This window comes from Protopterus annectens, chromosome 6.part0 (genome assembly GCF_019279795.1).
Source record: "Protopterus annectens isolate FY-2018-M chromosome 6.part0, PAN1.0, whole genome shotgun sequence".
NCBI lineage: Eukaryota > Metazoa > Chordata > Ceratodontiformes > Protopteridae > Protopterus > Protopterus annectens.
The window spans coordinates 1,107,866,611-1,107,880,030 of NC_056737.1; the positions used below are offsets into that span (position 1 = coordinate 1,107,866,611).

The 13,420-nt window shown below is 40.7% G+C and overlaps 1 protein-coding gene across 1 annotated transcript in view; it reads right to left on the reverse strand.

The window, feature by feature from the left end:
* Positions 1 to 213: 213 nt before the first annotated feature.
* LOC122803951 (ectonucleoside triphosphate diphosphohydrolase 5-like) overlaps positions 214 to 13,420 on the reverse strand; it is a 759,259-nt gene continuing 746,052 nt past the window's right edge. Inside the window, exon 12 of the mRNA XM_044073628.1 lies at positions 214 to 5,932. Within this exon, the coding sequence (XP_043929563.1) occupies positions 5,846 to 5,932 (87 nt within the window). The 3' untranslated portion in view covers positions 214 to 5,845. The remainder of the gene's footprint in view (positions 5,933 to 13,420) is intronic.

Here is a 13,420-nt window from a genome sequence, read left to right on the forward strand (position 1 = left end):
TCTTTTTCTCCATCTGATTCAGGTGCTAAAGTGGTAAGTGTACAAAGCACAGCTCCATTTGGACAGGGAGGTTAGGATGGTCACTCAGCCTTCTGATTAGTATACATTACATCTCTGCCACAAAAAAATAAACATGTTATGATTTGCTACATGAATGTAATCATTTATGTTACAGTAAACTCTCAGTTAACCCTGCACCCATGGGGATTGGTAGATGCCGGATAACTGTAGTTTCTGGTTATTTAACAGTTACTATTAAAAATAGGAATGATTAATATGTGTACCTTATACTATTTATTTGGTTAGACTTGTTCTCAGGTTGGGGAGAGAGAAAATGTATTCATATTTTCTTTTTAAAATTCTAAAACTCTAAAAACATAAGATATGTTTCTGCATGGGGAAATAGAAAGTGCAACACATGAAAATTGTACTGTATTTCTTCGATATTTTTTTGCTGGTTGCTTGAGTTCCAGTTAACTGAGAATCTACTGTACATTAAAATCCTGCCTTTCTTCAACAAGTTCTGCAGGAAATTTAACACCCACCTTAACTATCACTAATTCAGGCAGGTGGGACCTTAGTTTAACCTCTCTTTTGAATGACAGCAACTTCTCCATGCCATGCTTCAGTATCAGTACGAGAAGAGAAATCTAACAGGAATGGGGACCAAACAACAAAAAATGCCTTTAAATTTCTATCTACTACAACTGCAGTTCAACTTCTTGCTTAAAAAGTTTTATAAAAAATCTATCATCTAATTCTATGCACTGTCAACTAACAGTGACCGAAATATGCAAACTGTAGGAGAAGACCTGATCTCTATGGTAGATTTAAACTACTGACTGGCTTTATATTTAAAACATTTACTTTGATAGGTGCCTTTAGGAGGAACTCAAAATAAGAATGATGCTTAATGAATGTTTCAGACAGCCTGGAGACAGGGAAGCATCCTGAAAGCTGGCTAAAACTGTTACAACACAAGGGAATCAACAGGCTATAGACCTTGACAACAAGCTGTCTGGGAGCCTGTATCTCGGCACTTTGAGAATACAACAAAGTTTTTCTGCTAGGTTATCCACCCTTGACTTTAAATCACTCATTGTCTCAGAGTAAAGAGAGTTCAGGCAAGTCTTCCATAACCTGCCTGCATGGCTAGGAAAAAAAGTGTTTATGTCAGTGCGTGTGCACTGGCCCATATAAAATTCAACTTATCCTTACGTTACTCAATGCTGAATTACTTCAGACATTCCTCGTTGAGATTTATTGCCTGATGGACTGCTTGACTGTATATTTTGTAACTATGATGCGTTAGTGCTCATAATGTGCTTGTATCCTCCATGCTCACAGCCTCCCATTGAAACAGAAATAACAGGAAACCTAGGAGATGGAAGTACAGACCCTTTAGGCACAGCAGTGGAGGGTGACCTCAAACTATGACTGGGTTTGTTTTAAAATAATCCTGATGTGGAATGGTGAACATTCTTAAGGCAAAACAAGAATGTAACTTTTTTTTCAAACAAGAACTGTGCCTTTGTCAGTGTCAAAACACCAATGAGCTAACCCTTCAACTAATTAATAGTTCATTCAGTGCAGTGGATCAGACAGAAACCCCTTATTGGAAACACATTTACTTTATGGCTTCCTAATTTCACCATGAACAGCTGTGTCTACTATGATAGCAGTTTAAAAAGAAATAAAACACAAAGATGAGACAAAAAATTGTACTACACTGTTTTTTAAAACATGATCTGTGTTAAGCAAAGCTGGCAGTGGGGACACTGGAAGTGAGGCAGTTAAAGCTGAAGCGAAGATACCCCACTTGCCATAAGTCAGCCTCCTGTTGCCATAATGCAAGCTTAATTTTGCAGGATGTTAATGCACTCCAGTGTAAAGATAACCAGCAAAGCTCTGATCCAGGAAGATTAAAACCCTGAAACTTCTATTGCACTGTTAAATATTTCTGAACAAAGGCTTATACTACAATAAATTAAACCAATAAGTGCTTGTGAATCATGACTTTTCTACGCATTACAAATACATATAAATAATCAAAATGTCATGCAATATGAAATGCCTATAGGTACCTTCAAGAATTATGAGGAAATTTTCCATGAAATTGCAAAAGGCAGCTGCAGTGTACTAGTACAGTATCACACTTCATAAAGAAATCTTGTGCAAATGGTTCTTGGTGCCATGTAACTGGCAGAAATTCAATCAGTTTTACTTCACTGGTTTATCTCCTTAACATTTTCCCAAAAATAAAGCTGATCTGGATTCACAGAGTACAGGTCTCACAGGTGCAGACTGAACTGGTGGCACCATCGGTTTCTGACACAGATGATTCAGGGTCTGCATTTCCGTATCAAAATAAACAGGAGATAATTCTTGTTATACTTTTATAAGCTGTACAGTCATGTTTTATTTCAGTACTCATGACTTGTGAGTCCTCTAAGATCTCAGTACTCACGACTTGCGAGTCCTCTAAGATCCCAGTACTTGCGACTTGAGAGTTCTTTGAGATTTTAATTATACCAGGCTCCCATCAAGTCCATTACATGAGATGCTAACCAGTCCACTACAAGAATTAGTATCTCACCATAACAGATTCCTTTGTCATTCCTTAATATGAATTAATAAAACCACCAGTCTTGACTTTAAATTCAACTGCCTCTTTACAATAATCATTGGGACCAACAGCCATTCTTCAGAAAACTGCAGCCTCTTCCTCTTCAAAATCACAGAAAAAGGCAAAGAGTATGAGGACAGGACAGCTCTAATAAATATAACCGAATGTCAATATTTCCCAATACAGTCTGAAAAATGCATTAGACTAAAATGGATTTTCTCACCAAAGGGCGGAAGGCACAGCTCCATCTGCCCCATGTGGTGGATTCTTCCCATTTACAGATCCAGAGTTCATTGCACATATACTTATTTTAGTATAATGCACTTTTCAGTTAAAACACACTGTGAATCATAAGTGCTTATCCAACCTAATGGTTTTTAGAAAGGAAAAGCATCACATATTTCCATGAAGTGGACTGAGTCAGGACCTGTTCGTACCTTTGTCCCTTTGCACAAGGCATGATAAAGTTCAAACTACAACAGACAGGCTATACAGAACTAACTTATTCATTAATTTAATGCAATTGAAACTCTTTGATGTAATATCTTTTCTCAGGTCACATCTATTGAACTTAGTGAAAAACCTACACAATTCAATATTATTATTATTTTTGCAGCAATGCAGTGAAGAATGTCTGGTTTTAGTTTTACTCATAGGAATAAGGTAATGTTCATTTAATGAGCTCTGTCCTGTTTGAATTAATCTATTTTCATCTACAAACTGTGTGAAAAAGCATGTCATGTAAGCAGACAGTGCTCCTGGATCACCTCTGAAAAGGGACACTTTTGTACAGTGGGCTTACCCAGTTTAAAAAAGGTACACTGCTAGGTTTTGTTAACATTATGCATTAAAGAAAAGCATGTGTAGCCATCCATCACTGTCCTGCCAACTCATCATATCCCCTGTTTGTATCCAGTATACTCCCGGCTGGCCCTGCTGCTGTACACAGAGTTGCTGGCTGCTTGTTGTTAATGGTGTACATTTCACTCCCCAACAGTCTTGTGTTTGCCCATCCTTAATCTGCATTCCCTTTGGTGCCAGAGTCTTATGGTGTAGTTCTGTGACTACTTCCACTCTGTGTTACCATGTGCAACCCTGTCAACTTGGTATGACTATGCTCTTGTTGCTTTTGATGCTGTAGCTGTTCCTACCTCCTTCCTGCAGGCAGATTTTGCCCCAGGGTGTGCACACTGAATGTCAGCCCATGCACTCTGTTACCTAGCTCTTCTGCAGTGTGGCTGCATGGCCTGCACATACAAATGACAAAAGTTTTTTTTCCCAGCCCAACGTCTGCGCCTTTGGCTGTGATGCTCCATTTTTAACAGACTTGTCATCTTTGTCTTTAGTGCTCTCACCCACAGGGTCTGTCTATCTCTACTGCTGATGAAGCTGAGTGCTGACAGTGACTGGATGCAGAGACACACATGGTGAATGGGACAAAAGAATTCCACCTGTGAAAATACTAAGGCCCAAGAATCATGTTGCAGAGGAACAGCTGCCAAATCCTCAGTCCCCTTATGGTTTTCAAACTAGCCACCATTGTTCCACCAGGAAGACTTACACCACTAGAAGTAAAAACTAGTTAAATGACTTGCAGCCACTGCATATGAAATGCAGCTGGGAATGAAGCAGCAAATACTGGTGTAGCCACCGCCAAGAACAGACTTGGTTTTGTAACAATAATGGCAGAAAAAGGAGACTATTAGGATATACACTTTCTGACAGAGACAGTATGAGCATGTAGATAGTGAACAGGCTACTTCTCATAAAGCAGCCACACACATCTTGATATAATGGCGACAACCCACTATGGACTGCTGCTATTAAACAGAAGACTGTAACATTCCCTATGGTCAAGTTCCATAAATGTGACCTGAAGACATAAAAATGCATTTCAAGTAAAGATCTTGTGTTAAAATCACAAGCTATAAAATCAAATGGAATGAGAGTGCCCTGTTATGGAATTGTAATAAAATAACAGATTGATGTCTATACATCACCTGCACAAAAATCCACTGTACTTATAAAAAATCTCTGTAGCTAACAAAATAGACATACTTTGTATAGTTTTCTGTTTATGTAATGCTGATGACCTTCAGATATTTCTTGTTCTGTGTACCGGCTGGTATTTCATGTGGGTACTCAGAACAAGAAATGTCCAGATGAAACACCAGAAGGTTGGATCCATGTTATATTGCACATTAAGTACACACCCCCACCCCAAACTGAATGGCTGGTATAGTGTGTCCCAGCAAATGTGTACACACCGGTGGCATTTTGTGGTTTAGGATGAAATTAGACGGTGTACAAGCAAATGGTAAATTATCTACTCTACATGTCTGTAAGAGTTACCTGCAAGTATTGGGTGCCAGTAACAATGTAGCAAAATTACAAATACATGTAAACTGCATTCCTGGTTATAACAATTATAACACATGAAGGTGTAACAGCATCTCTACATCTGGTTCAGTGTACAGGTTTCATAATTTGTTGTTCACTTCCCTCTTGGATGCTATTCAAGATCATCCATTATTTAAAAAAAAAGTTGTGGATTCAGCTTCTACAAGCACCTCCTAGAATACCAATGGAAATGGATGGTAAATAAGGGACTACAGTATGGAAGATACAGTGCCTCAGTGTTCTTTCTACCCACTTAAATGGTGCTAAAGATGGCATTTTCCACAAAATGCTAGTGTAAAATACTAAGGAATTCAGCAACAGTGGCAAAACCCAGTTGTCATATCACAAAAATGATTCAGCAAAAATCTCCAGGCTATAATAACTACAGCTGCCTACTAAGAGATTAACAGCAGAAAGGTAGTCCCAGTGCACAAATGCCTTCTGTTTTCTTTTCAGTATGTGTTTCAAAAGTTAGGTTTGGTATTGTACTCAATTTACCGAGAGTGTTGAGAGAACCACGGTATGAAAGCAGCATTTAACATTGCAGAGAAGCTACCCAAGACTCCATCCACAGTACTGCCTACTTAAATGGATGTTTGTTATTAATGGCTTGTGGCAGATTACTACTAAATTCCCTCACACATTTGTCCAAGATACCCCTTTATCCAGTTATGTCTGCACTGTTTGTCATCTGATGTCATTATCAGTGTTGTGGTATTAAAAATCTGAAAGATGGAGCCTTAGAACTCTGCTGCCCCTATAAAATTCCACTTGAGATGCCCGCTCACCCAAATGGGAAGTACTACCCCCATTCCTGAATTAGTGTTGGGACTTGAGAGACTGTAGCAGATGAAACGTTGCACCCAGTGCCCAGCTGGCCTCCACATTGTTGACTTTCTTTGATAGCTGTGAGAGAAGACAAAAACAACCATTTAGATTTGCTGACAGTCATAACAACATCAAGTTTCAGTAGATATAAGATTCGTAACTCCTTACATAAATACATGCAGCAAAAATATCAAAAGAAAGGAAGGCTACTATATCCTTCAGTGGAATTCAGGCTAAAAGAATAAGCAAAAGTAGCCAACAAAGCATGTAATCTTTATGGCAATTACAAGTTTAGATGAAACTGCAAAAATAAAAAAAAAAAAATCACTGAAAGTGACAAGAGGCAATATGAAAAAAAAAAAGTGCAAAGCCATGAGATCTTAACTTCTGTGATATCCTAGTCTGGAAATAACCAACGTATTACAATAACACCATAAGCAAAGAAGAGGGCATAAGGCATCTATAATGTCAACTGGAAAAAAGCTAAAGAATGAAACACACAAAGCAAGGAGGGGAAATAAAATTGTGAGCCTGAGATTGCAAATGACAGAGAGAGAAACACAGAGACTGGTCCTTTGCAGGACATGTACATGCAATTGCATGCAATTTGGGCTATCAATTCACGTACTTGCAATTCTCTGAGATGTGAAAGTAAACTGGAATACAAGGCAAAAACCCATGTTGGCTATAGAAAGAATGCAGAATTCACAAAAAAGGCACCCAACTGGCAACCAGTTTTGGCATTTTTTTATGGTGGATTAAGACTATCCACTCTTAAACTGTTTTTGTTGTGCAGAGTTTTGAGTCTATCAACCTCCTTTTGCCTACTGTGCGACTCTGTGCAAGTTGCCTAACTATACAGTGCTCCGGGACATCCACTGTTAATAAACTGTTTTTGTTGTGCAGAGTTTTGAGTCCATCAGCCTCCTTTTGCCTTCTGTGCAACTCTGTGCAAGTTGCCTAACTATACAGTGCTCCGGGACAACTGGAAAGTGGGAGAGGATTGTCAATGATCTACCTGACTGCAAACCAAACTAGAAAACTAATCACTGTCAAGTAGCAATGGTATTTGTTGTACCGCTGTGCTGCCTATTTTCCTGGTTTCAGTCTGGTTTGTTCAGACTTCCCTATCAGCAGAAGAACAGTTTCTGACAAGTTCTCATACCATATAGGTGGGAAATAAGGCTTACTTAGGAAAATCAACCCTCAGCACATGTACCGCTGTGGAACATGCACCATCATACTTGGAGATCCAAATTATAATTCTTAAAATGTTCTCAGTGGTTGTTCTGAAAATCTACATATTTATTGATTTGCTCCATGTTGACTGGGTTAGTCTTTCTAGGCCAGTGTCTTCTTTTCATGGGAGACCTGTGGTGGTATTCATACTGACATAGGGTATTTTGGCCAAGGCACTAGGGGACTTCCCCTACTCTCTTTTTTTGATAAATACTGTGGGATCTTTCACCTGCTTGAGCTACTGCCAACTCAGGCAGATGGGAGCTCGGTTTAACGTCTCATCTGAAGAACACCACACTCAAGGGTGCAGCACCCCCTTTATGCTGCATTGCAGTGTCAGTACAGGAAAATTAAATCAAGTGCCTAGTGTAGAATAGAACTTCTGATTTTCCACCACCAAAGGTTACTGTGCTACTTGTTGAGCCTGACACTACTGTTGGAAAGGAACATAGAACAAATCTCTCCAGGGATACAGTACCCAATTTTGGGGAACCATAAATAAATATGGCTCTCAGGAATGACTCATATATAGCAACATTGCCAAGAGCAAGTTACAATTCAAGCAGCAATACATTTTTAGCAGTACTTTACATTTATGATAGTATTGTGTTTAGTGACATGAAACAAAGTAGAAAAAAGGTCAGAGTAAATTTTTTTTAAAGTCTCTTGCAGATTAATGCCATAGTCAGACCAAATAAGTACAATTGCAGTGAGGCCACAGTTACAGGGCGTCTGTTAAATATTGGGGTAAGAAGTGACATAACTGCTCACTGAAGGAGTATAATAAAGTTGGGGGGGGGCAGCCTGTCTGTAAGATAACCTGAAATTTAGCCAATACCCTATATAAATGTTATCTCTCTCCGACATAACTTGCACACCTGACATCTAGGTATAAGATCTGACAGCAGCAGCTCTACTGCATAAAATATCAGATTGTAGTCATTTTAACTTTTTATTTTGTAGCTCCTTATTTTTGGGTATCAAGTACCCCAGCATTAGCAGTTAATTGTGTTAATGTAGATGCTAAGTATTCTTGGTTCTGGTGCATTTTAAAATCAGTAGTTAAGAGAAAAAAAAACAGAAAGCTTTTTATTAAATATCAGTATTACTAAGCAGTTCACCCTGTAATAAAAGAAAAAAATTCTACCCAGCAAGCAAAACTTCATTGTAGCTAAACAGAAGCAGAGACCTGTTTCTGGGTCAAAAGCACAAACATGCAGCAAGTGATAACCATGTCATCTTCTACTGTGAACTAGATGAACAAAGATTGACATCTTACCTTATAGTTACAAAGAATGGAAATTAAAATAAAATGCCTGTAGATGGTCTATATGGAAAAGGAGCAACCAAGCACCCATGCATCAGGAAAGGGTTATTGACCAGACAGTATGTGTAAACAGAGTTCTTTTTCAAAAAGCAATAAAGGTTAACCCAGCCTAACAGCATGAGACAAGTGGTCCACATAAAACTGCACTGTCAGACTGAGTAACAGCTCAGGTAGGGGAGGGACAACTGAGGTGGGGGAGTAGTGATAAGACACTATGGCATTAAGTTATTTCTTGATAAGGGGGCTTGACTAGCAAGAATCCCAAAGGGAATGGAATGGGTGACCTTGGCTGAAGCTATTAGCTACATGTGGACAGTATTAGGTTTGGAGGTGTGCATCTGCACAACACAGAGCACAACTTGTAGAAGTCTAATGCATGCCTACATATCAAGTTCTCCAAGGGATTTGTGTGGGTAATGTAGGGGTGCAAATGAAAAACTCCATCTTGAGTGAATGCTGTTTCTTGTCTCCTGCAATTCTCTTTCTTTTGTTTATTTGTTTTTCTGCTCAATTTTTGTCCTTATGAGGGATGTTAGGAAGCTACAGCTGAAAGCAAGTCCAGGAAATGAAGAACAATGGAGCAGAAAAGAGTGGCAACTTGTGTAACTCTTTCTTCTACTGGATCACAAAATTTTCTGAACACTGGTTGTGTGAAAAAGTGTAAAACAAGCTGAAGCACTTTGGGCACAATTTCTTTCAAATGATCAGTTAATTATATGAGGTGTCCATTAATAAAAGATATTTATTCTGGTCTGGGTGGCGGTGTTGGCAGTGCGTATGTGTGTGTGTGTGTGTGTGTACATGCACTTGTGCATCTGTGTACTTGACTATGTGAAGTGACAGTATGGGTGGACAGTTGGTGTGTAAAAGATGAAATATTTCCCTGAAAAAGTATCACCTATGTAATTTGTAGATTATGTCTACAAATTGCATGTAGACAAAAAGAGCTATACCCTTATCAAAAAGAGCTTATTCTGGGATGACTATGTGATTTTGTGTGTGTACGTGTGTGCATGTACGTGTGTCTGAATACCCACATATTGGGGGGGGGGTTGTGCATGAAAGCTGAAATGGTCATACCTTCTTTTCTAGACAATGTTTTTGACTTGTTTATAGTCAAAGGCGGTCTACTGTTTTGGAAGGAGCTTATTCTAGCTGGGGAAAGCACAGCTGTGTAAGTAAAGTTACTGTAACTAGGGTTGTCACCTTTTAAGCGGGCCAAAGTGGGACATAGGGGTGTGGCCAATATGACACTGGCCACACCTTCTACCATGAAGTCACCACCAGAGTGGTGAAGGAGATGCTGTTATGTATACGATGGATGGCTGCTGGAGTGGCTAGCTGGTTGGTGGGAGTAGCAGCTGGATGGATGGCTTGATGGATGGATGGATGGCTGAATGAATGGATGCATGGCTGGATGGATGGCTGGCTGCATGAATGGATGGATGGCTGAATGAATGGATGCATGGCTGGATAGATGGCTGGCTGAATGAATGGATGCATGGCTGGATAGATGGCTGGCTGCATGAATGGATGGATGGCTGGCTGACTGCATGAATGGCTGGGGGCTGGATGGATGGCTGGCTGCATGAATGGCTGAGGGCTGGATGGATGGCTGGCTGGAGTGGCTAGCTGGTTGGTGGAAGTAGCTGCTGGATGGATGGCTTGATGGATGGATGATTGGCTGCATGAATGGATGGATGTCTGGCTGCCTGGTTGGATGGATGAAGGATGGCTGGGTGGCTGGATGGATGGATGGAGGAGGAGAATGGCTGGCTGGATGGAGGAGGATGGCTGGCTGGCTGGATGGATCGCTTGTTATTAAAAAAAAAAAAAAAAAAACTCTGTCTTTTTTTAGCGGCTGTAGAAGCGCTTAAAACAAAGCACTCCTACAGCCGCGATCTTTGCAGGGCTCTTCCTGCCCCAATCCCCATCCCTTTCGTGAATTGCAGCCAACTGCTGCACGAATTAAAGCACCCGGACCTAACAGGCAGCAGTTCTGCCTGCAGGTCCGGGTTGGTGACGTAACTGAATTGCCGTTAAAAAGCCGGAAGTAATTGCAACTTTTCCACGGCAATTCAGTGCGATCGCAAAAGCAGGACTTTTCAGGTCCCACTGCTTGATACAGCGGGCAACGGGATAAGGTGGCTTAAACCCATGAGTGTCCCGCTGACAATGAGACGGGTGGCAACCTTAACTGTAACAGTAGAATAATCACTTCTGCAGTAGTTTAAACTATACGAGTTACATCCTGAATTGAATTTAACAGCCAGACACACTTCAGGCCACTGTCCATGAACCCAATCCGATAGTCAGCTTGAGCTGAGCTGACTAAAAAGACGGCAGCTTTGGGCACCAAGCTCTTCAGAGCTTTCATGCCAATTGAGATAACAGGGTGCTCGAGCCTTGAAAGGGCACTGTTAAGAAGCAAAAACAAATGTCCACACCCTAGCATAAAAACATATGAAAAACAAGGAAGATGGAGGGAGGTACAGGCTACTGCAGCAGTGATCAGTGGCACATCTACTGCTATGGTAAACTGACTTACACAGCTGTACTATGTTCATCATATTAATAACTGCTGCAGTAGCCTAAGCTATATAGGTAGATTGCCATAGCTTAGAAAATCTGGAAGGTGGAAGGAGAACGGTCCAGCAGCCCCAGCAATGTCTGACCTAGACCTGCAGAAGGAATCTAGCTTGTAATGCATTGTAAAAGTACGTACAGAGGACCAAGTTGCTGCTTCTTGGAATACTTCAAGTCCAACCCTTTCCAAAAAGTTATAGATGAAGCCAAGGCCCTGGTATAATGTTTCCTGACCCTGATTGGAGTATTTTTGTTGTGGTGGGAATAACAAATCATGAAAGCCCAAGGTAACCATTTTGAAATTGTTTATACTTTGACACAGGCTGCCCATTCCTCTTACCTTCACAAGAAATGAACTACTGATTGGATGTCCTTACAGATTTTGTTCTGTCAAGACAGTACCAGAGTGATCTCTGGACAATGTCTCCCCACATTTTTTTTTTTTTTTTTTTTTTAGAAAATCTGGAAGGTGGAAGGAGAAAAGTCCAGGAGCCCCAGGAAAGTCTGACCACGACCTGCAGAAGGAATCTGGCTTGTAATGCTTTGTAAAGGTATGTACAGAGGACCAAGTTGCTGCTTCGTGGAACACTTCCAAGTCCAACACTTTCCAAAAAGTCATAGATGAAGCCAAGGCCCTGGTATAATGTTTCTTGATCCTGCCTGGAGTATTTTTGTTGTAGTGGGAATAACAAATCGTGAAAGCCTGAGGTAACCATTATAGCAATAACCCATGCCTGGGTGTGGGTAATGCTGGATTTACTCACGGTTGGTGTGGTTTGGTCACGAGGGCGAAGCCCGAGTGGCCAAACAAAGACAACCTTGGGTAAATCCAGCATTACTCACACCCAGAAGTGGGTTATTGCTATTACACAATGACATTATTTAAGAAAAAAAATACTTACTTTTCTTAAATAATGGCATTGTATAATGCCTCCGTGCTGCCCTTCCACAGCTGTCTGGTATTGCGGCAGTTCTGATATACTGCGCATGCATATGCTTATGCTTTACATCAGAGCTGTGGGTGGAAGCAACGGAAAAAGCAAGATCTCTGTTGCTTTTTACAAAGTGTCTCGGTATGTTAAAGGAGTTTAACATAGCGAGACAGCTTTCAAAAAAAGCAACAGAGAATCTCCGTTGCTTTTTTTAAAGCTGTTTCGCTATGTTAAACCCATTTAACATAGCGAGACAGCTTTAAAAAAAGCAACGGAGGAAGGAAGATCTCCGTTACTTTTTTTAAAGCTGTCTCGCTATGTTAAACTCCTTTAACAAAGGGAGACGGTGTCTAAAAAGCAACGGAGATCTTGCATTCTGTAACCTTTTTCCATTAGTACAAGTCTGATTTACAACGTGCATGCTGACCAATCAGCGTGCACATTTTGGAATATTAATGGGGGTCGTTGTATAATAGGAAATAGTCTATACTTTGGGTCTATATTAGATCATCGAAGTTTCAAAACTTCGAATGTTCTAATATCGACCCCTATTCAGCGAAAGCTGAAAACATCGAACATACAGAACAGCAAATTTTTTTCCTAGGGAAAACATTTTCTGTTCCAAAACACATGCACACAACACAAGCACACCAAACAAACAGCAATCCACACACATACACCTAAAAGCTTACACCTAACCCCTGCACTAAACTATGCACACACCACTAACTATCCACTTACCTTAACCCAAACCCTAACCCTAAGGTCCGTCACTATCGCACACTCACCTCACCCGTGCCCTAACCCTAACTCACCTACCCCGCCCTAACCCTCACGTCCACACAATCGCACATTTACCTGACCCGCGCCCTAACCCTAACTCACCTAACCCGCCCTAACCCTCACGTCCACACAATCGCACACATACCTAACCCGTGCCCTAACTCACCTAACCCGCCCTAACCTTCACATCCACACAATCGCACACATACCTAACTAGCACCCTAACTAACCTAACCCGCACTCAATCGCACACTTACCTGAACCCGACCCGTAACGTTCCATCACAGCGCTGAAAATACCGAAGCAACAGAAACGGACAACCGAATTCTTTCCCTAGGAAAAAATTCGGTTTTCTGTTGCTTCGATATTTTCAGTTTTCGCTGAATAGTGGTCGATATTAGAGCATTCGAAGTTTTGAAACTTTGATGTTCTAATATAGACCCTATACTTTGACACAGGCTGTCCATTCCTCTTACCTTCAAAGGAAATGAACTACTGATCGGATGCCCTTAAAGATTTTGTTCTGTCAAGACAGTATCAAGAGTGATCTGTGGACAATGTCTCCCTGCATTTTTGGGTTCAGGGAAGAACACAGGCAGATGGACAGTTTGGCTTAATGTAAACTCGGAAATCATTTTAGGTATAAAAAAAGAGGATTCGTTTCCAAGGAAACCCCTCTCTGTAGAAGATAGGGTCCCT